Below are 24,529 nucleotides of genomic sequence, written 5' to 3'. Positions count from 1 at the left end.
CCCGCCTCCTGGCAGCGGAAACACCTCACGGGCCCCTTGCTAAGACCATAGTTTGGCACCTTAGCCCTCACAGGGCCAGCAGTCCTGTTTTCCTCCTCCACTGCCTTAGGATATTTTCCTCCTCCCCATGACCCTGGAACAGTCTTACCAGATCCTCGTCGAGAAGGGGAAGAGCGAGGATGTGTAGCATCGTCCATAAGTCCTTCTGCCAAGGAATAACGCTCCACTAGATCCACTAGCTGATCCGCTGTCGTGGGGTTTCCATGGCTTACCCACCTCTTCAGAGATGGCGGTAGAGCTCTTAGGTATTTATCAAGAACGATTCTTTGTACCATCTCTGGCGCCGTCAAAACCTCGGGCTGTAGCCATTTCTTGGTCAAGTGAATGAGGTCAAACATCTGTGACCGTGGTGGTTTATCGGGCTGATAAGTCCATTGATGAACTCTCTGTGCTCGCACGGCCATCGTCACTCCCAGCCGGGCAAGGATCTCGGCTTTTAGTTTATCAAAGTCATGCGCTGCTTCAAGCTCAAGATCAAAGTAGGCTTTTTGGGCCTCACCTGCCAGAAACGGTGCAAGCAAGTCGGCCCATCGCTCCTTTGGCCACTTTTCCCGCTCCGCCGTCCGTTCAAACGTGGTCAGGTAAGCTTCCACATCGTCCTCTGTGGTTAATTTCTGCCAGCACCGACTCACATGAATCACCCTCTGGTCAGCCTCCGCATTACTCTCCGGTACGGTCGCCAGACGCTGCGCCACCTGCTGCAAAAGTTGGCGGTCTTTAACTGTCGATTCCACCAGTTCCTTCAACTGTGCCGTCATCAAGCGATTAGCCTCCTGCTGCACAGCTGCGGATTGTACCAGCGCTTTCACCACGTCATCCATTATGATGCGCTGTAACGTGCTGCCCGCATTCTCCACCACAATGTGATAACACGCTCCGGGATCGCCTTTGCTGGGTTCAAAGGGCACGTATTCACCTCAGGCAGACAGCCGAATTCAAGGTGTAACTGACGCTTGGTCAGGTTTATTGCAGTGAAGCATAAACAAAAAGAAAAAAAACACCAACAAAATAAATCCTTGCCTGTCCGGCACTAACTATACACGGTGTTATCCTAACTACCAACTGGAGGGCTTCTCCCTTCCAGCTAAACCATACAAACATCAGGCACTGCTCCTCATAAGTGTCTCCTACACAGACAGGCTTACTGTGTTCCCAGATGGAGACCCTCCCCCAACTTCCCAGATTCCTTTTACCTCCGTCCTTCACCTCCCATTAATCCATTAGTAGCCAGGTGATCCTGGCCAGGCTAAAGCTGGTGTCACACATAACGACGACGACAACGACGTCGCTGCTACGTCACCATTTTCTGTGACGTTGCAGCGACGTCCCGTCGCTGTCGCTGTGTGTGACATCCAGCAACGACCTGGCCCCTGCTGTGAGGTCGCCGGTCGTTGCTGAATGTCCAGCTTCATTTTTTGGTCGTCACTCTCCCGCTGTGACACACACATCGCTGTGTGTGACAGCGAGAGAGCGACGAAATGAAGCGATCAGGAGCCGGCACTGGCAGCTGCGGTAAGCTGTAACCAGCGTAAACATCGGGTAACCAAGGGAAGACCTTTCCCTGGTTACCCGATGTTTACGCTGGTTACCAGCCTCCGCTCTTGCTGCCGGCTCCTGCACTGTGACATGTGGCTGCAGTATGCATCGGGTAATTAACCCGATGTATACTGTAGCAAGGAGAGCAAGGAGCCAGCGCTAAGCAGTGTGCGCGGCTCCCTGCTCTCTGAACTGTGACATGTAGCTGCAGCACACATCGGGTTAATTAACCCGATGTGTGCTGCAGGAGAGCAAGGAGCCAGCGCTAAGCGCGGCTCCCTGCTCTCTGAACTGTGACATGTAGCTGCAGCACACATCGGGTTAATTAACCCGATGTGTGCTGCAGGAGAGCAAGGAGCCAGCGCTAAGCGCGGCTCCCTGCTCTCTGAACATGTAGCACAGCGACCTTATGATCGCTGCTTCTGCTGTGTTTGACAGCTAAGCAGCGATCATAACAGCGACTTACAAGGTCGCTGTTACGTCACCGAAAATGGTGACGTAACAGCGACGTCGTTGTCGCTGTCGTTTAGTGTGACACCAGCTTTAGGGTACCTTCACACTTAGCGATGCAGCAGCGATCCGACCAGCGATCTGACCTGGTCAGGATCGCTGCTGCATCGCTACATGGTCGCTGGTGAGCTGTCAAACAGGCAGATCTCACCAGCGACCAGTGAACAGCCCCCAGCCAGCAGCGACGTGCAAGCGACGCTGCGCTTGCACGGAGCCGCCGTCTGGAAGCTGCGGAGACTGGTAACTAAGGTAAACATCGGGTATGGTTACCCGATGTTTACATTAGTTACCAGCGCACACCGCTTAGCTGTGTGTGCAGGGAGCAGGGAGCCGCGCACACTAAGCGCTGGCTCCTTGCTCTCCTATCTGCTGTACACATTGGGTTAATTAACCCGATGTGTACAGCAGCTACATGTGCAGAGAGCCGGAGCCGGCAGCACAGGCAGCGTGAGAGCTGCAGAGGCTGGTAACTAAGGTAAATATCGGGTAACCACCTTGGTTACCCGATGTTTATCTTGGTTACAAGCTTACCTCAGCTGTCAGACGCCGGCTCCTGCTCCCTTCATTTGTCGCTCTCTCGCTGTCACACACAGCGATCTGTGTGTCACAGTGGGAGAGCGCCTTTGAAGAAAACGAACCAGGGCTGTGTGTAACGAGCAGCGATCTCGCAGCAGGGGCCAGATCGCTGCTCATTGTCACACACAGCGAGATCGCTAATGAGGTCACTGCTGCGTCACAAAAAGCGTGACTCAGCAGCGATCTCGGCAGTGAGCTCGCTGTGTGTGAAGCACCCCTAAGTCACATAGGACCGATACCGGGGTGAGATATACCTGCCCTCATCCACTAATCCCACATGAGTCTCACAATGGACATTTATCACCTATTTCTAGGATAGGTAAACGTCATAGGTATCCAAGCCTCAAGTTGTCGGAACACCAAGTAGCTAGTAAAGGGCTAACTAAATCAAAGCTCGAAACATGTAAATGGATATGTTTTTATTAAAGAGCGAATACAACAGTATCAGTGGCCATGTTCGTTCACTACGAAATACTTATGCATTTCTATACAACTGGGGAGACGAGCAGTTACCAGACACCCAGTATAAAGGCAAGTCACAACTTGCTTTGGTACCTTTCCAACTCTCACTCGAAGGCTTAATGTGCCCAATATCGTAGAGGCAAATAACAGTGCTCTAACAAAAAGTATCTACGAGTCTAAAGTTACGAAATGATCCCACTCAGAAAAGTCAATACATACTAGCTAAACTGAGAAACCAAACATAACCCAAATAACGGCAAATAAAATGGTCAGATACTGGCTCGTTGTACACATTACGGCAGAGTCCTACACCCCCCCCCTAAAAAAACGCAACCAAAGTATTCACAAACTTACAACTATTAACTTGCTAAAGATTACCGTCTAATCACTTAAAGAGGTACTGTCAGCTCAGTTCAGATTGCAGATTCAGGTGTACACTGCCCAACGGTTTCTCTGGTGTCTGGGATCAACAAAGGCAGTCGACCTGGTATGTGCCGATTAAAGAGTTAATCTCGGCTAGTCTGCTTGCTACTTTAATCACATGTTCTGGGGAGGTTCTTCTCCCCTCCTATTTATGCTGGTGGAATCCTTCTACCCATGCCAGCTATAGTTTATTCTGTGTTGTTCTGTCAGGTGTGGTGTCCCAGACCCTGGTGAAAGTTGTACTTTCCTCTTGCGCATTGGAGCGGTTGTGGAGTTTACCCCTGTTTTGTACTTCCTTCCTGCTCTTGTTTTTCCTCCTGAATCTCTTATTGTCTTAACCTTTGTGCATACTGTGTCACAGAGTTCTGGTTTTCACTTGTCTGTCTTTTTCATTACACTCCTGTCCCCTCCCTGGGGGAAGGGGAATCAGATTAGGACTGGCCAGGAGCAGGGTCAGGAAGGAGACTCAGGCCTCTCCACCATTAGGAGTATCCCTCAGGTTAGGCATAGCATAGGGCCCCCTTGCTTGAGGGTTACCTTAGGAGCACCGACTCACCCACTATCCCTTAGCCTTTACACTAACTGAAGTTTTTTATAGAATCTTCTCTGAGGTCATAACATTCACCTCACCCCCCCAATCAGTTTTGCAGCCTCTGACACTGATAAGTCTCCTAGATTAGCTGCCGATCTACGATTGGCAACATCTGGGAGGGAAAGAGGGATGAAAGCACATGCCTGAAGAGAAGACCTGGAAGAAATGGCCAGTTGGGCTGCAAAGCAGAGATTTCACATAGTACGCTCTCAGAGAAACAAATGTCTGCAATGCAAAAGCGAATCAAACTGAATAATTAGAGAAAGTCAGGGATAATTTGCAAGTGACAGGTTTAAAGGGGTTGTCCCATAAACCATATTTATCATATTTGTGTGATCACTGGGGTTCCTGCTGCAGAGACCCATACTGATACTGACAACGGGGACCCCAAAGTGCCATAGCAAGCATGTGTAACCACCACTCCTATATACAGTAGACTTGGAAGTAGTCGGACGTGCTGACCTCTGCTCTATTCACACAGGGGGACTTTAGGACCTTATATCTATGTGTTAAGACCCCCACATCAGCCAAGAGGACAAATAATATAATCGTATTTTCCGGGATGACGCACTTTTTGCCCCCCAAAACTGGGGGTAGAATGTGGGTGCGTCTTACCATCCGGATATGGCTTACCGGGGCGGTGGTGGTGGTGTAGGGTCATAGGAGGCACGGTCGGCGATACTGAGGGCTGGGAGGAGCAGAGGAGCGATTCACAAGTGTCACAGGATGGTGTCTCGGCGGCAGGTGGATTGATCTGACTGCGGGCTCCATTGAATCGCCTGTGGCTGACGCAATAGACTTCAAGAAAATGGCCGCAGTAGCAGCGCGTGCATAGATTGAATTCAAGAAAATGGCCACGGGGTCCTATCTGAACACGCGGTGCCTCTGCGGCCATTTTCTTGAAGTCCATCTCGTCAATCACGGGCCATTCAACAGAGTCTACAGTCAGATCAATGGCTCCCGCCGCTGAGACACCCTGTCCTGTGACCCTCCTGAGTCGTTCCACTGTAGTGACAACCCAGCAACCGCAGCTCACCGACAGATCAATGCCGCCTATTTCTGCCATCGCCTGACATCTCTTAACATAAATCTTAAGCAACATCCCCTCTGTTTTCTATGGGGCCATTTTGGTATTGTATCAATTTTGCGTTGCAAGCAATGGGCAACTCAGCCTAGTTCTAAAGGGTTCAGTGTCTACGCTAAGTGTCAGGTTGCCTTTTGTTTGGAAGTTCGTAGAGTTTTGGGCTTACCACGGATGATATCCTCAAGCAGTCCTTAACTCTACAATTAAACCTTCCATCTAGCTCCTGATCGCCACCCATTCAGTCCATATGTACAAGGCAGCATGAAGAGGTTCGGTAAAAGTGGCAGTGAACGTGTGTAGGTGTTTAACCGGATCACAAAGCTCATAAAAGGCCAATTTTCCGGCCTGATAATCTAGATAAATCACTAATCTCTGACTGGAAAACTTGAAGGGCAATTGGATAATCTTCCCGTCATGCATCACTGAATAATGATGCTTCTTTAACTTGGACCTTGATAAACACCAGGACTTTTCGTTGTTCCCAATGTACGACTGCTCCCCTTTTCTACCTATACTAGGGTAACACACCCCAATCATCCAGTACCCAGATTTGCTAACTTCTACTTCCCAATAATGACGGCCTAATGAGAAGGTTCTGGTGCTCAAAACCTGACAGTCCTCAAACCTCTTGGGGGATTCTGGATGTTTTTGATTACTCAAATAACGAGCTGTTTTCAGGTCGCTTGAGATGCACACGTCTCTGGCGACTGTGTCGATATCTAACAGGAGGTCTGAAACCTCCACAATGTGGAGACCTTTCTTGAAGTGAGCCATTATATCTGCCATCCCAGTATGTAATGTCATGGAGATTAAATTTTTATCCAGATCAGCCACATATTCCGATGATTTACTGTCTTTTCTTTGGTCGTCAGCAACTGCAGGTAAGTCAAATCTCTGTAATTCACATTCTTGGAGGAGAGCTAATGGATCGGCCAAGAGACATAGCTCCTCAATCTGGGAAATATCTCTGGACAACTCCTCCTTCTGCGACTCGAGCTGCTGGATAAGCTCAGAGAATGAGGTTTCCACATGGTCCATCTGTCTGGAGATCTCACCTAGAACTTTGTGTTCTAGATCTATAAGAAGCTTCCCAATGTCTCTAAACAGTGAGTTAACTTTCTCCGATTCTCGGGAAACCTTCTTTTTCACTTTCTGCCTTTCAACTTCTAGGTTTTGGACTTGTTTCTCAGTCTCGACTCGCTTTGAGGTCAAGTTCTCCAGGATATTTCGGAGTTTCATTTTCTTCTTTTCCGATGCTTCATCTATTGGTTCTACCTGGTGACCCTTGTGTTTTCCGATTAGGCAGCAGGTTACGCAGATACAGGTGGAGTCTTCGGTGCAGTAGTACTCCAGCATCTTCTTATGGGTAGAGCATTTTCTATTCTCCAGACTGGTGGTGGGTTCCACTAAGACGTGATCATCAGACTTGCTGTGTCTTTTTAAGTGCTTGTCGCATAAAGAAGCTTCACACTGTAGGCAGGTTTTAACGGCAGATACAGAAGACTCACAGTAAGTGCACAAAGTGCCACAAGTTTCCTCAACTTCTTGCTTTGACTGGAAACTCTGAGCTATGTTACGGAGTGCTATGGTTTTGTGCAGTGCTGGACGTTTCGGAAACTCGGTTCTGCAATCGGGGCAGGAATAAACCCCAGATGCCTCCTGAGTAAGCAACACACGGTCAATACAGACCCAGCAGAAGTTGTGGCCACATCTTAGGGTGACTGGATCTGTATAGATGTTGAGGCAGATGGAGCAGTTCAGTTCTTCTCGTAGATCAGCAAATGCCATTGTCAACACAGCTGGAAGGCACTGGGGCTTGACCAGGTGTCACCAAAACGTAGGAGTCTTCTCAATGCACTTTACGTTAAAAGTTCTGTAGGATGTATCCAAGATTGCTTATACGACCAATGACGCAGGACTTGATAGCTCTTCCACCAGGCTGTACTCATTCAGTTACGGGAGTAACCAGACCTGAAATAACAATTCCTGATTAAATTTCATTTGCTAACAAGACATAAAAACCTAACAACAATTTCGATGTCACCCTTACTGGTTTATTAAACTTTGTAATATGTGCTCTTTGAAATTCCAGATCATTTTTACCTCCCCCTTGTTAGCAAAGTCTTCTTCTCCAAGTTAGCAACTCCTGAAAATGGTGGGTCACACGACGAGATATGTTCAACAATGTCCATCGCAACACACTGCGCAAGAAATAGTTTTATCTGTACTTTCGATTGAACTAATGGATTTTCTCCGATTTTCTGGACTCTATTACTTTGTTTTACGTGTAATGACTTGTTCATGAGCAACTTCCATGTAAGCAAATTAGTTTTTGGTTATTCAGGACCCGCGTAAGTGCATATAAAATTAATTGGTCATCTTACGCCCAGAAAGTAAGGCATATGCAGCGTGTTTCGATGGCAGGTGTTGATGGGTGTGTTGGCGTCACAGTGCTCCATCTACATCTCATCCATTCTCAAGACTGGTGCAAGTGAATGCTTTGCTATCGAAATTGCCGTAAAACTTCTAAAGAAGATACATTATAAAGGAAAATTGACCAAAAAGTTTCGTAGGACTCTCTTCTGATTAGTAGACCCGGCCTGATACACACATGACATCACACTTCCTAGTGCTAACAGTTAGGAGAAGGTTCACATTGTGGTGGTTGGGTAGCCACTAATTAGCGGCATTGCCTACAAAACTTTATTAACCCAACCCATTAGTTAGTTCATTTTATTTCTCTAAAGATTATACTTAATTTGTTTGAACAGGAAAACTTGTTGACTGTTGGTGGTCCGACTGCTTTAGATTCACCCTGATCGGCGCAACGGGAACATTTATTCCTATGAGTGTGTGACCGGCGCTCCATTCATTTCCAATGTGGCTGTTGAGATAAAAGTTCCCCAATCTGACGATCGGTCTGCATCCAAGTGGTGGGACACCCACTGATCAGACAAACAAGACAGTCTCCTACAGTCATGTATGAATGGTTTAGAAAGCCCAATACTCAATTCTAACATTACAATGATGCTATACATTGACCTTATGAAACATAAGTACTAGTGATGAGCGGGCACTACCATGCTCAGGTGCTCAGTACTCGTAACTAGTGATGAGCGGGCACTACCATGCTCAGGTGCTCAGTACTCGTAACTAGTGATGAGCGGGCACTACCATGCTCAGGTGCTCAGTACTCGTAACTAGTGATGAGCGGGCACTACCATGCTCGGGTGCTCTGTACTGGTAACTAGTGATGAGCGGGCACTACCATGCTCGGGTGCTCGGTACTCGTAACTAGTGATGAGCGGGCACTACCATGCTCAGGTGCTTGGTACTGGTAACTAGTGATGAGCGGGCACTACCATGCTCAGGTGCTCCATACTCGTAACTAGTGATGAGCAGGCATTACCATGCTTGGTACTCTTAACTAGTGATGAGCGAGCACTACCATGCTCGGGTGCTCAGTACTGGTAACTAGTGATGAGCGGGCACTAACATGCTCAGGTGCTCGGTACTGGTAACTAGTGATGAGCGGGCACTACCATGCTCAGTACTGGTAACTAGTGATGAGCGGGCACTACCATGCTCAGGTGCTCTGTACTCGTAACTAGTGATGAGTGGGCACTACCATGCTCAGGTGCTCTGTACTCGTAACTAGTGATGAGCGGGCACTACCATGCTCAGGTGCTCTGTACTCGTAACTAGTGATGAGCGGGCACTACCATGCTCGGGTGCTGAGTACTCGTAACTAGTGATGAGCGGGCACTACCATGCTCGGGTGCTGAGTACTCGTAACTAGTGATGAGCGGGCACTACCATGCTCGGGTGCTCAGTACTGGTAACTAGTGATGAGCGGGCACTACCATGCTCAGTACTGGTAACTAGTGATGAGCGGGCACTACCATGCTCAGGTGCTCTGTACTCGTAACTAGTGATGAGTGGGCACTACCATGCTCAGGTGCTCTGTACTCGTAACTAGTGATGAGCGGGCACTACCATGCTCAGGTGCTCTGTACTCGTAACTAGTGATGAGCGGGCACTACCATGCTCAGGTGCTCTGTACTCGTAACTAGTGATGAGCGGGCACTACCATGCTCGGGTGCTGAGTACTCGTAACTAGTGATGAGCGGGCACTACCATGCTCGGGTGCTGAGTACTCGTAACTAGTGATGAGCGGGCACTACCATGCTCGGGTGCTCAGTACTGGTAACTAGTGATGAGCGGGCACTACCATGCTCGGGTGCTCGGTACTCGTAACTAGTGATGAGCGGGCACTACCATGCTCGGGTGCTCAGTACTGGTAACTAGTGATGATCGGGCACTACTATACTCAGGTGCTCTGTACTCGTAACTAGTGATGAGCGGGCACTACCATGCTCGGGTGCTTGGTACTTGAAATACGCTGGTCAAATGCTCGGACAGGCTCAATTTGAGTACTGAGTATACTGGAAGTCAATGAAACACTGAAGCAATTTTCCGGAATTTGTGCTATCCGTTTCTTTTTCTTCGCCACCCTTCTTCCAAGAGCCATAACTTGTGTTTATGTTTCTGTCAATCTTGCCATATAAAGGCTTGTTTTTTTGCGGAACGGGTTGTACTTTTAAATTAAACCATGAGTTTTACCATATAGTATACTGGAAAACGGCAAATTCCAAATGAGGAAAAATAGCAAAAAAAAACCCCCCAATTGTTTGAGATATTTTAGTCACTGTGTTCACTATATGATAAAACTGATGAGTCAGTGTGATGCCTGAGGTCGGTGCGAGTTTGTAGCCACCAAACATGTATAGGTTTACTTTTTTCTAAGGGGTTAAAAAAAAATCAGACGTTTGTCCAAAAAAAGTGGCACACTTTTTGCGCCATTTTCCAAAACCCATAGCGTTCTCATTTTCCAGGATCTATGGTTCAGCGACGGCTTATTTTTTGCGTCTCGAGCTGCCGTTTCTAACGGTACAATTTTTGTGCAGATGCTACGTTTTGATCACCTGTTATCGCATTTTGCACGAAATTTGCGGCAACAAAAAAAAAAAAAACAACAATTTTTGCGTTTAGAATTTTTTTGCCGCTACACCATTTACCGATCAGATTAATTGATTTAATATTTTGAGCGCAGCGATACCAAATATATGTATATTTTTTTTTTAACCCTTTAATTTTTAATGGGGGGTAATTTTGAACTTTTAGTTTGTTGTTTTTTTATTTTTCACATTTTTTTTTTTTTTTTATTTTACCACTTCCCATAGGGGACTACAAGAATCAGCAGTCTGATCGTTCATTCTTTTCTCCCGGTCAGAGCAGCACCGCTCAGATCAGGAGAAATGATCATCTTTTGTAACCTGCAGTACTCGGCTGCTGGTTACAGGACCTGACTCATGTGAACTACAGAAGTCATAATATGACCCTGAGATAACCATGACAACCACTGGTTCCACATGATCACATCCCATGACTTCCGGTGGCGAGCGGTGAGTAAATCTTTACCGCGATCGCCATTAAAATTGCGGTCACATTTCGACAGCGCCATTGAAGAGGTTAACAGGTACAGGTGGATAACGATTCCACTGGTGCCTGCAAGGCACACATGTCAGCTGTATAAATCAGCTGACATGTGCGCAGATCCCCTCCCGACTTCAGGTACTTCACTGGAACTAAAGCCATGTGTAATTAAAAAAAAAAAATTATAATTTTACCTAAAAATGTTGCTCTACCCCAATTTATTCACTTTTAGAAGAAGTAACACAACAAAAAGGGGCCTCAAAACTTGTTCCACAGTTTCTCCTGAGCACGCTGATACCCTACATGTGGTCAAAAACCTCTGTTACTTTGTACAAATGGGAGGAGCCAGAACAGAAGGAGCAATATTTGAATACTGGAACACAAATTTGTCTGAAATAGATTGCGGGCACCATGTAGCATTTGTAGGGCCCCTAAGGTACCTAAACAGCGGAAACCCCCCACAAGTGACACCATTTTGGAAACTAGACCCCTCAAGGAGTGTAACCTCTTAAATGCCACAGACAGAGGCATTTAGGAGGTTAGGAATAGGGAAGGGTAATCGCTTCTGATGTCCATTGGCCCCCGTTTTAACTCTATAGTGGGATACCAATGAGTTCCCATGGCAGTCAAGGACCAAAAATTAGAAGAGGGACTCTGATACAGGATGTATCAGAGTCCCTCTTCTAATTTTTGGTCCTTGACTCTGATACATCCTGTATTTGACATAAAGGAGGGACTCGTACACAATTTGTTAAAATTCTTAGGTAGTGGTACTCCAAGAGTCAAAGCCTATGCACTAAGTGCAAGGGCTGTCAAAACTTAGGAGGTACTGCAATACACCCTGTCAGACATGTAGAGGTGGGCCTCAGAAAAGATTTTTTTTCCCCCATTTTTAAAGGGGCGAGCCTCCTAGACTGGTAAAGCCTATACGCTAAGTGCAAGGGCACCACCTCATCTTCTACTGACGTCCTCCTGACTTGTTGACTTAACATGACTTGTTGGCAACCGTGTCTCATCATCTACCTCTTCCAGTCCCCATCATCGTCTTCTTCTGACCGTGGTTGCTCAAATATTTGGGCATCACTACACACAATCTCCTCATGTCCCTCTTGAAACGTGCAGGGTGAGAGGCCAGAATCAATAAATGGAAATGTAAAAAGCTCCTCGGAGTGTCTGAGTGTGGGATCACTTGTATCTCCTGGCCCACGGCCTCTGCTTCCATTTTTGACTGGCTTAATTACCAAGAATTAGAGCATTTTAGTGCTCACTCATCACTAGTTATGAGTATTGAGCACCCGAGCATGGTAGTGCCCGCTCATCACTAGTTACCAGTACTGAGCACCCGAGCATGGTAGTGCTCGCTCATCACTAGTTACCAGTACTGAGCACCCGAGCATGGTAGTGCCCGCACATCACTAGTTACCAGTAATGAGCACCCGAGCATGGTAGTGGCCACTCATCACTAGTTACCAGTAGTGAGCACCCGAGCATGGTAGTGCTCACTCATCACTAGTTACGAGTACTGAGCACCTGAGCATGGTAGTGCCCACTCATCACTAGTTACCAGTACTGAGCACCCGAGCATGGTAGTGCCCACTCATCACTAGTTACCAGTACTGAGCACCCGAGCATGGTAGTGCCCGCTCATCACTAGTTACCAGTACTGAGCACCTGAGCATGGTAGTGCCCGCTCATCACTAGTTACAAGTACTGAGCACCCGAGCATGGTAGTGCCCGCACATCACTAGTTACCAGTAATGAGCACCCGAGCATGGTAGTGCCCACTCATCACTAGTTACCAGTAGTGAGCACCCGAGCATGGTAGTGCCCACTCATCACTAGTTACCAGTAGTGAGCACCCGAGCATGGTAGTGCTCACTCATCACTAGTTACGAGTACTGAGCACCTGAGCATGGTAGTGCCCACTCATCACTAGTTACCAGTACTGAGCACCCGAGCATGGTAGTGCCCACTCATCACTAGTTACCAGTACTGAGCACCCGAGCATGGTAGTGCCCACTCATCACTAGTTACCAGTACTGAGCACCCGAGCATGGTAGTGCTCACTCATCACTAGTGAGCTGTAGTTTTTATTGAAATTATATTGAGGTACCGTATTTTTCGGACCATAAGACGCACTTTTTTCCCCCCAAATGTTGGGGGAAAGTGGGGGGTGCGTCTTATGGTCTGACTATAAGGCTGCGGGGAATGAGGGTGCAGCGGGTCATCGGCGGCACGAGCAGGCTGTAACAGCCTGCCGTGACCACGTGGGCCCGCTCATTACATATGCACGCCCATCCTCCCGCCCATCATCTCTCAGCGAAACCGGCGCTGACAGGTGGGCGGGGTGATGGGCGGGGGGGGGGGGGTGCGTGCATAATTAGCAGCCGGCCGTGATCACCCCTGGCAACTACAGCCTGGAGTGATCATGTGCGGCTGTATTCACTGCCCCCCGTGCATCATTATCAGCGCGGGGTGCAGTGAATCAGTGTACTCACCCGTCACCGTGTGTGGAGCCGCCCCCCTGCAGCATCGCGTCTTCCTGTCTGTGCCGGCGGTCAGCTGATCTGGACACTAGCGGCGCGCACCGCGATGACGTCATCGCTGTGCGCGCCGCTAGTATCCACCATAATCGATCAGCTTACCGCCGGCACAGACAGGAAGACGCGATGCTGCAGACACCGGTGACGGCTCCACACAGCGGCGCTGCAGCTGAGACAGAGATCGGTGCTTCAGGGAGTGAGGAAGGGTAAGTATAAATGTTTATTTTTTTTTTCCTGTGCCACAGGATACACGCCATTTACCAGGATGGGGGCATTTCATGAGCAGGATGGATGGGGGCATATCATGAGCAGGATGGATGGGGGGGTATATCATGAGCAGGATGGATGGGGGTATATCATGAGCAGGATGGATGGGGGCATATCATGAGCAGGATGGATGGGGGGGTATATCATGAGCAGGATGGATGGGGGCATTTCATGAGCAGGATGGATGGGGGGGTATATCATGAGCAGGATGGATGGGGGCATTTCATGAGCAGGATGGATGGGGGCATATCATGAGCAGGATGGATGGGGGGGTATATCATGAGCAGGATGGATGGGGGTATATCATGAGCAGGATGGATGGGGGCATATCATGAGCAGGATGGATGGGGGCATTTCATGAGCAGGATGGATGGGGGCATATCATGAGCAGGATGGATGGGGGCATTTCATGAGCAGGATGGATGGGGGCATATCATGAGCAGGATGGATGGGGGTATATCATGAGCAGGATGGATGGGGGCATATCATGAGCAGGATGGATGGGGGAATATCATGAGCAGGATGGATGGGGGTATATCATGAGCAGGATGGATGGGGGCATTTCATGAGCAGGATGGATGGGGGCATTTCATGAGCAGGATGGATGGGGGGGTATATCATGAGCAGGATGGATGGGGGCATTTCATGAGCAGGATGGATGGGGGCATTTCATGAGCAGGATGGATGGGGGCATATCATGAGCAGGATGGATGGGGGCATTTCATGAGCAGGATGGATGGGGGCATTTCATGAGCAGGATGGATGGGGGCATTTCATGAGCAGGATGGATGGGGGCATATCATGAGCAGGATGGATGGGGGCATTTCATGAGCAGGATGGATGGGGGCATATCATGAGCAGGATGGATGGGGGCATTTCATGAGCAGGATGGATGGGGGCATATCATGAGCAGGATGGATGGGGGCATTTCATGAGCAGGATGGATGGGGGCATTTCATGAGCAGGATGGATGGGGGCATATCATGAGCAGGATGGATGGGGGCATATCATGAGCAGGATGGATGGGGGCATATCATGAGCAGGATGGATGGGGGCATATCATGAGCAGGATGGATGGGGGCATATCATGAGCAGGATGGATGGGGGTATATCATGAGCAGGATGGATGGGGGCATATCATGAGCAGGATGGATGGGGGCATTTCATGAGCAGGATGGATGGGGGCATATCATGAGCAGGATGGATGGGGGCATATCATGAGCAGGATGGATGGGGGCATTTCATGAGCAGGATGGATGGGGGCATATCATGAGCAGGATGGATGGGGGCATATCATGAGCAGGATGGATGGGGGCATTTCATGAGCAGGATGGATGGGGGCATATCATGAGCAGGATGGATGGGGGCATATCATGAGCAGGATGGATGGGGGCATATCATGAGCAGGATGGATGGGGGCATATCATGAGCAGGATGGATGGGGGCATATCATGAGCAGGATGGATGGGGGCATTTCATGAGCAGGATGGATGGGGGCATATCATGAGCAGGATGGATGGGGGCATATCATGAGCAGGATGGATGGGGGCATATCATGAGCAGGATGGATGGGGGCATTTCATGAGCAGGATGGATGGGGGTATATCATGTGCAGGATGGATGGGGGCATTTCATGAGCAGGATGGATGGGGGCATATCATGAGCAGGATAGATGGGGGTATATCATGAGCAGGATGGATGGGGGCATTTCATGAGCAGGATGGATGGGGCATATCATGAGCAGGATGGATGGGGGCATTTCATGAGCAGGATGGATGGGGGCATATCATGAGCAGGATGGATGGGGGCATATCATGTGCAGGATGGATGGGGGCATTTCATGAGCAGGATGGATGGGGGTATATTATGTGCAGGATTGCAGGATGGATGGGGGCATATCATGTGCAGGATGGATGGGGGCATTTCATGAGCAGGATGGATGGGGGTATATTATGTGCAGGATTGCAGGATGGATGGGGGCATATCATGTGCAGGATGGATGGGGGCATATCATGAGCAGGATGGATGGGGGCATTTCATGAGCAGGATGGATGGGGGTATATCATGAGCAGGATGGATGGGGGTATATCATGAGCAGGATGGATGGGGGTATATCATGAGCAGGATGGATGGGGGCATATCATGAGCAGGATGGATGGGGGCATATCATGAGCAGGATGGATGGGGCATATCATGAGCAGGATGGATGGGGGCATTTCATGAGCAGGATGGATGGGGGCATTTCATGAGCAGGATGGATGGGGGTATATTATGTGCAGGATGGATGGGGGCATATCATGAGCAGGATGGATGGGGGCATTTCATGAGCAGGATGGATGGGGGCATATCATGTGCAGGATGGATGGGGGCATTTCATGAGCAGGATGGATGGGGGGGTATATCATGAGCAGGATGGATGGGGGCATTTCATGAGCAGGATGGATGGGGGTATATCATGAGCAGGATGGATGGGGGCATTTCATGAGCAGGATGGATGGGGGCATTTCATGAGCAGGATGGATGGGGGCATATCATGAGCAGGATGGATGGGGGCATTTCATGAGCAGGATGGATGGGGGCATATCATGAGCAGGATGGATGGGGGCATTTCATGAGCAGGATGGATGGGGGCATTTCATGAGCAGGATGGATGGGGGCATTTCATGAGCAGGATGGATGGGGGTATATCATGAGCAGGATGGATGGGGGCATTTCATGAGCAGGATGGATGGGGGCATTTCATGAGCAGGATGGATGGGGGCATTTCATGAGCAGGATGGATGGGGGTATATCATGAGCAGGATGGATGGGGGTATATCATGAGCAGGATGGATGGGGGTATATCATGAGCAGGATGGATGGGGGGCATATCATGAGCAGGATGGATGGGGGTATATCATGAGCAGGATGGATGGGGGCATTTCATGAGCAGGATGGATGGGGGCATTTCATGAGCAGGATGGATGGGGGTACATCATGAGCAGGATGGATGGGGGCATATCATGAGCAGGATGGATGGGGGCATTTCATGAGCAGGATGGATGGGGGGGTATATCATGAGCAGGATGGATGGGGGCATTTCATGAGCAGGATGGATGGGGGCATATCATGAGCAGGATGGATGGGGGCATATCATGAGCAGGATGGATGGGGGCATTTCATGAGCAGGATGGATGGGGGCATTTCATGAGCAGGATGGATGGGGGTATATCATGAGCAGGATGGATGGGGGTATATCATGAGCAGGATGGATGGGGGCATATCATGAGCAGGATGGATGGGGGTATATCATGAGCAGGATAGATGGGGGCATATCATGTGCAGGATGGATGGGGGCATTTCATGAGCAGGATGGATGGGGGCATATCATGAGCAGGATAGATGGGGGTATATCATGAGCAGGATGGATGGGGGCATTTCATGAGCAGGATGGATGGGGGTATATCATGAGCAGGATGGATGGGGGTATATCATGAGCAGGATAGATGGGGGTATATCATGAGCAGGATGGATGGGGGCATTTCATGAGCAGGATGGATGGGGGTATATCATGAGCAGGATGGATGGGGGTATATCATGAGCAGGATGGATGGGGGCATATCATGAGCAGGATGGATGGGGGTATATCATGAGCAGGATGGATGGGGGCATTTCATGAGCAGGATGGATGGGGGTATATTATGTGCAGGATTGCAGGATGGATGGGGGCATATCATGTGCAGGATGGATGGGGGCATTTCATGAGCAGGATGGATGGGGGCATTTCATGAGCAGGATGGATGGGGGTATATTATGTGCAGGATTGCAGGATGGATGGGGGCATATCATGTGCAGGATGGATGGGGGCATTTCATGAGCAGGATGGATGGGGGCATTTCATGAGCAGGATGGATGGGGGCATTTCATGAGCAGGATGGATGGGGGTATATTATGTGCAGGATTGCAGGATGGATGGGGGCATATCATGTGCAGGATGGATGGGGGCATATCATGAGCAGGATGGATGAGGGCATTTCATGAGCAGGATGGATGGGGGCATTTCATGAGCAGGATGGATGGGGGCATATCATGAGCAGGATGGATGGGGGCATTTCATGAGCAGGATGGATGGGGGCATTTCATGAGCAGGATGGATGGGGGCATATCATGAGCAGGATGGATGGGGGCATATCATGAGCAGGATGGATGGGGGCATATCATGAGCAGGATGGATGGGGGCATTTCATGAGCAGGATGGATGGGGGTATATCATGTGCAGGATGGATGGGGGCATTTCATGAGCAGGATGGATGGGGGCATATCATGAGCAGGATAGATGGGGGTATATCATGAGCAGGATGGATGGGGGCATTTCATGAGCAGGATGGATGGGGGCATATCATGAGCAGGATGGATGGCGGCATATCATGAGCAGGATGGATGGGGGTATATCATGAGCAGGATGGATGGGGGTATATCATGAGCAGGATAGATGGGGGTATATCATGAGCAGGATGGATGGGGGCATTTCATGAGCAGGATGGATGGGGGTATATCATGAGCAGGATGGATGGGGGTATATCATGAGCAGGATGGATGGGGGCATTTCATGAGCAGGATGGATGGGGGTATATCATGAGCAGGATGGATGGGGGCATTTCATGAGCAGGATGGATGGGGGCATATCATGAGCAGGATGGATGGGGGCATATCATGAGCAGGATGGATGGGGGTATATCATGAGCAGGATAGATGGGGGTATATCATGAGCAGGATGGATGGGGGCATTTCATGAGCAGGATGGATGGGGGTATATCATGAGCAGGATGGATGGGGGCATTTCATGAGCAGGATGGATGGGGGTATATCATGAGCAGGATGGATGGGGGAATATCATGAGCAGGATGGATGGGGGCATTTCATGAGCAGGATGGATGGGGGCATATCATGAGCAGGATGGATGGGGGTATATTATGTGCAGGATTGCAGGATGGATGGGGGCATATCATGTGCAGGATGGATGGGGGCATTTCATGAGCAGGATGGATGGGGGTATATTATGTGCAGGATTGCAGGATGGATGGGGGCATATCATGTGCAGGATGGATGGGGGCATATCATGAGCAGGATGGATGGGGGCATTTCATGAGCAGGATGGATGGGGGTATATCATGAGCAGGATGGATGGGGGTATATCATGAGCAGGATGGATGGGGGCATTTCATGAGCAGGATGGATGGGGGTATATCATGAGCAGGATGGATGGGGGTATATCATGAGCAGGATGGATGGGGGCATATCATGAGCAGGATGGATGGGGCATATCATGAGCAGGATGGATGGGGGCATTTCATGAGCAGGATGGATGGGGGTATATCATGAGCAGGATGGATGGGGGCATTTCATGAGCAGGATGGATGGGGGCATTTCATGAGCAGGATGGATGGGGGCATTTCATGAGCAGGATGGATGGGGGCATTTCATGAGCAGGATGGATGGGGGTATATTATGTGCAGGATGGATGGGGGCATATCATGAGCAGGATGGATGGGGGCATTTCATGAGCAGGATGGATGGGGGCATATCATGTGCAGGATGGATGGGGGCATTTCATGAGCAGGATGGATGGGGGGGTATATCATGAGCAGGATGGATGGGGGCATTTCATGAGCAGGATGGATGGGGGTATATCATGAGCAGGATGGATGGGGGCATTTCATGAGCAGGATGGATGGGGGCATATCATGAGCAGGATGGATGGGGGCATTTCATGAGCAGGATGGATGGGGGCATTTCATGAGCAGGATGGATGGGGGTATATCATGAGCAGGATGGATGGGGGCATTTCATGAGCAGGATGGATGGGGGCATTTCATGAGCAGGATGGATGGGGGCATTTCATGAGCAGGATGGATGGGGGCATTTCATGAGCAGGATGGATGGGGGCATTTCATGAGCAGGATGGATGGGGGCATTTCATGAGCAGGATGGATGGGGGTATATCATGAGCAGGATGGATGGGGGTATATCATGAGCAGGATGGATGGGGGTATATCATGAGCAGGATGGATGGGGGGCATATCATGAGCAGGATGGATGGGGGTATATCATGAGCAGGATGGATGGGGGCATTTCATGAGCAGGATGGATGGGGGCATTTCATGAGCAGGATGGATGGGGGTACATCATGAGCAGGATGGATGGGGGCATATCATGAGCAGGATGGATGGGGGTATATCATGAGCAGGATGGATGGGGGTATATCATGAGCAGGATGGATGGGGGTATATCATGAGCAGGATGGATGGGGGCATTTCATGAGCAGGATGGATGGGGGCATTTCATGAGCAGGATGGATGGGGGCATTTCATGAGCAGGATGGATGGGGGCATTTCATGAGCAGGATGGATGGGGGCATTTCATGAGCAGGATGGATGGGGGCATTTCATGAGCAGGATGGATGGGGGCATTTCATGAGCAGGATGGATGGGGGCATATCATGAGCAGGATGGATGGGGGCATATCATGAGCAGGATGGATGGGGGTATATCATGAGCAGGATGGATGGGGGCATATCATGAGCAGGATGGATGGGGGCATATCATGAGCAGGATGGATGGGGGCATATCATGAGCAGGATGGATGGGGGCATATCATGAGCAGGATGGATGGGGGTATATCATGAGCAGGATGGATGGGGGCATTTCATGAGCAGGATGGATGGGGGCATTTCATGAGCAGGATGGATGGGGGCATTTCATGAGCAGGATGGATGGGGGCATTTCATGAGCAGGATGGATGGGGGCATTTCATGAGCAGGATGGATGGGGGCATATCATGAGCAGGATGGATGGGGGCATATCATGAGCAGGATGGATGGGGGCATATCATGAGCAGGATGGATGGGGGCATTTCATGAGCAGGATGGATGGGAGTATATCATGAGCAGGATGGATGGGAGTATATCATGAGCAGGATGGATGGGAGTATATCATGAGCAGGATGGATGGGGGCATTTCATGAGCAGGATGGATGGGGGGTATATTATTAGCAGGATGGATGGGGGTATTTCATGAGCAGGATGGATGGGGGCATTTCATGAGCAGGATGGATGGGGGGGTATATCATGAGCAGGATGGATGGGGGCATATCATGAGCAGGATGGATGGGGGTATATCATGAGCAGGATGGATGGGGGCATATCATGAGCAGGATGGATGGGGGCATATCATGAGCAGGATGGATGGGGGTATATCATGAGCAGGATGGATGGGGGCATTTCATGAGCAGGATGGATGGGGGCATATCATGAGCAGGATGGATGGGGGCATTTCATGAGCAGGATGGATGGGGGCATATCATGAGCAGGATGGATGGGGGCATTTCATGAGCAGGATGGATGGGAGTATATCATGAGCAGGATGGATGGGGGCATTTCATGAGCAGGATGGATGGGGGGTATATTATTAGCAGGATGGATGGGGGTATTTCATGAGCAGGATGGATGGGGGGGTATATCATGAGCAGGATGGATGGGGGCATTTCATGAGCAGGATGGATGGGGGGGTATATCATGAGCAGGATGGATGGGGGTATATCATGAGCAGGATGGATGGGGGCATTTCATGAGCAGGATGGATGGGGGCATTTCATGAGCAGGATGGATGGGGGCATTTCATGAGCAGGATGGATGGGGGTATATCATGAGCAGGATGGATGGGGGCATTTCATGAGCAGGATGGATGGGGGCATTTCATGAGCAGGATGGATGGGGGGGTATATCATGAGCAGGATGGATGGGGGCATTTCATGAGCAGGATGGATGGGGGCATTTCATGAGCAGGATGGATGGGGGCATTTCATGAGCAGGATGGATGGGGGCATATCATGAGCAGGATGGATGGGGGGGTATATCATGAGCAGGATGGATGGGGGCATTTCATGAGCAGGATGGATGGGGGGGTATATCATGAGCAGGATGGATGGGGGTATATCATGAGCAGGATGGATGGGGGCATATCATGAGCAGGATGGATGGGGGCATTTCATGAGCAGGATGGATGGGGGCATATCATGAGCAGGATGGATGGGGGCATATCATGAGCAGGATGGATGGGGGCATATCATGAGCAGGATGGATGGGGGCATTTCATGAGCAGGATGGATGGGGGCATTTCATGAGCAGGATGGATGGGGGTATATCATGAGCAGGATGGATGGGGGTATATCATGAGCAGGATGGATGGGGGTATATCATGAGCAGGATGGATGGGGGCATTTCATGAGCAGGATGGATGGGGGCATTTCATGAGCAGGATGGATGGGGGCATTTCATGAGCAGGATGGATGGGGGCATTTCATGAGCAGGATGGATGGGGGGGTATATCATGAGCAGGATGGATGGGGGCATTTCATGAGCAGGATGGATGGGGGCATTTCATGAGCAGGATGGATGGGGGCATTTCATGAGCAGGATGGATGGGGGCATTTCATGAGCAGGATGGATGGGGGCATTTCATGAGCAGGATGGATGGGGGCATTTCATGAGCAGGATGGATGGGGGCATATCATGAGCAGGATGGATGGGGGCATATCATGAGCAGGATGGATGGGGGCATATCATGAGCAGGATGGATGGGGGCATTTCATGAGCAGGATGGATGGGGGCATATCATGAGCAGGATGGATGGGGGCATTTCATGAGCAGGATGGATGGGGGCATTTCATGAGCAGGATGGATGGGGGCATTTCATGAGCAGGATGGATGGGGGCATTTCATGAGCAGGATGGATGGGGGCATTTCATGAGCAGGATGGATGGGGGTATATCATGAGCAGGATGGATGGGGGCATATCATGAGCAGGATGGATGGGGGTATATCATGAGCAGGATGGATGGGGGCATATCATGAGCAGGATGGATGGGGGCATATCATGAGCAGGATGGATGGGGGTATATCATGAGCAGGATGGATGGGGGCATTTCATGAGCAGGATGGATGGGGGCATTTCATGAGCAGGATGGATGGGGGCATATCATGAGCAGGATGGATGGGGGCATATCATGAGCAGGATGGATGGGGGCATATCATGAGCAGGATGGATGGGGGCATTTCATGAGCAGGATGGATGGGAGTATATCATGAGCAGGATGGATGGGGGCATTTCATGAGCAGGATGGATGGGGGCATTTCATGAGCAGGATGGATGGGGGCATATCATGAGCAGGATGGATGGGGGTATATCATGAGCAGGATGGATGGGGGGTATATTATTAGCAGGATGGGGGGTATATGAGCAGGATCATAAACAAGGCAGGAGGATCCTTATCAGAATGGGGTACCTTAGTAGAGAATTTGGGGACATTACCCCCCATAACAGTGTCAGCAGCAGATCCTCGCCCCATAACACTGTGTCATGACCATATTTTTTGGTTAAAATTTTATTTTCCTATTTTCCTCCTCTAAAACCAGGGTGCGTCTTATGGTCAGGTGCGTCTTATAGTCCGAAAAATACGGTACATGACTCTGATTGCTGATGTATAACACAGCCGGCAGCATGGGTGTCACACGGACCGCACACTGATATGATCCGTGTGACATGTAACGGAGAAAACACAGGTCACATAAAAATAAAGAATTTTTACACTTACTTACAGTGCCTTGCGAAAGTATTCAGCCCCCTTGAATTTTTCAACCTTTTCCCACATTTCAGGCTTCAAACATGAAGATAAAAATATTTATGTTCCGGTGAAGAATCTACAAGTGGACACAATTGTGAATTTGAAGGAAATTAATTGCTTATTTTAAATTTTTGTAAAAAATAAAAAATTGAAAATTGGGGCGTGCAATATTATTCATCCCCTTTACTTTCAGTGCAGCAAACTCACTCCTTGATTGAGGATCTCTGAATGAACCAATGTTGTCCTAAATGACTGATGATGATAAATATAAGCCTCTGTGTGTAATCAAGTCTCCGTATAAATGCACAGCTCTGTGATAGTCTCAGGGGTCTGTATAAAGCGCAGATAGCATCATGAAGACCAAGGAACACAACAGGCAGGTCCGTGATACTGTTGTGGAGAAGTTTAAAGCCGGATTTGGTTACAAAAAGATTTCCACAACTTTAAACATCCCAAGAAGCACTGTGCAAGCGATCATATTGAAATGGAAGGAGGATCATAGCACTGCCAATCTACCAAGACCCGGCCGTCCATCCAAACTGTCATCTCACACAAGGAGAAGACTGATCAGAGATGCAGCCAAGAGGCCCATGATCCCTCTGGATGATCTGCAGAGATCTACAGCTGAGGGGGGAGAGTCTGTCCAATAGGACAACAATCAGTCGTACACTGCACAAATCTGGCCTTTATGGAAGAGTGGCAAGAAGAAAGCTATTTCTCAAAGATACCCATAAAAAGTGTTGTTTAACATTTGCCACAAGCCACCTGGAGACACCAAACATGTGGAAGAAGGTGCTCTGCTCAGATGAAACCAAAATCAAACTATTTGGGCACAATGCCAAACGATATGTTTGGCATAAAAGCAACACAGCTCATCACCCTGAACAGATACAAAGAAAACCTCGCATCACCTCATGTGGGTGCTCAGGAGAAAAATAGATCAGGCAATATGGGAACCCTGGCACACTCACAATCACCCTTTGAGACACAGAAAGTCAGAAAACATGAAGCTGATGTCAAAATCCTTTTTCTTTTTATTTTGTAGTGAAAAAGTGCCAAAAAGTGCTGTACAATAGTCCGCCAATCACAACGTTTCGGCCAGTATGGCCTTCTTCAGGTCGGACAGACTTAAGAATGAAGGGACGAAAAAATGGATGAATATGTGCAGGACACTGTTGTTCAACCAGCGCTGGGATATCGTATGAATCAAGGGGTACAAGGTGGTCAGTTTCGGAATACACTACAAGTGGAGGATGGCACTGTTAAAAAGTATCAATCCCAGACTTTCTACTTAGTCAATGATATATTGGTGCATGGTCA

General features: G+C 49.3%; 1 protein-coding gene across 3 annotated transcripts in view; it reads right to left on the bottom strand.

The window, feature by feature from the left end:
* Positions 1-3,086: 3,086 nt before the first annotated feature.
* The window catches only part of LOC142312494 (E3 ubiquitin/ISG15 ligase TRIM25-like), a 30,408-nt gene continuing 8,965 nt past the window's right edge, over positions 3,087-24,529 (bottom strand). For all 3 annotated transcript variants that reach the window (XM_075351442.1, XM_075351441.1, XM_075351444.1), the window contains exon 2: positions 3,087-7,214. In XM_075351442.1, the coding sequence (XP_075207557.1) occupies positions 5,460-7,031 (1,572 nt within the window). In that variant the 5' untranslated portion in view covers positions 7,032-7,214 and the 3' untranslated portion in view covers positions 3,087-5,459. The remainder of the gene's footprint in view (positions 7,215-24,529) is intronic.

The sequence above is a fragment of the Anomaloglossus baeobatrachus genome, chromosome 5, assembly GCF_048569485.1.
Source record: "Anomaloglossus baeobatrachus isolate aAnoBae1 chromosome 5, aAnoBae1.hap1, whole genome shotgun sequence".
NCBI classification, from domain to species: Eukaryota; Metazoa; Chordata; class Amphibia; order Anura; family Aromobatidae; genus Anomaloglossus; species Anomaloglossus baeobatrachus.
This window is presented reverse-complemented; position numbering and strand designations above follow the sequence as displayed.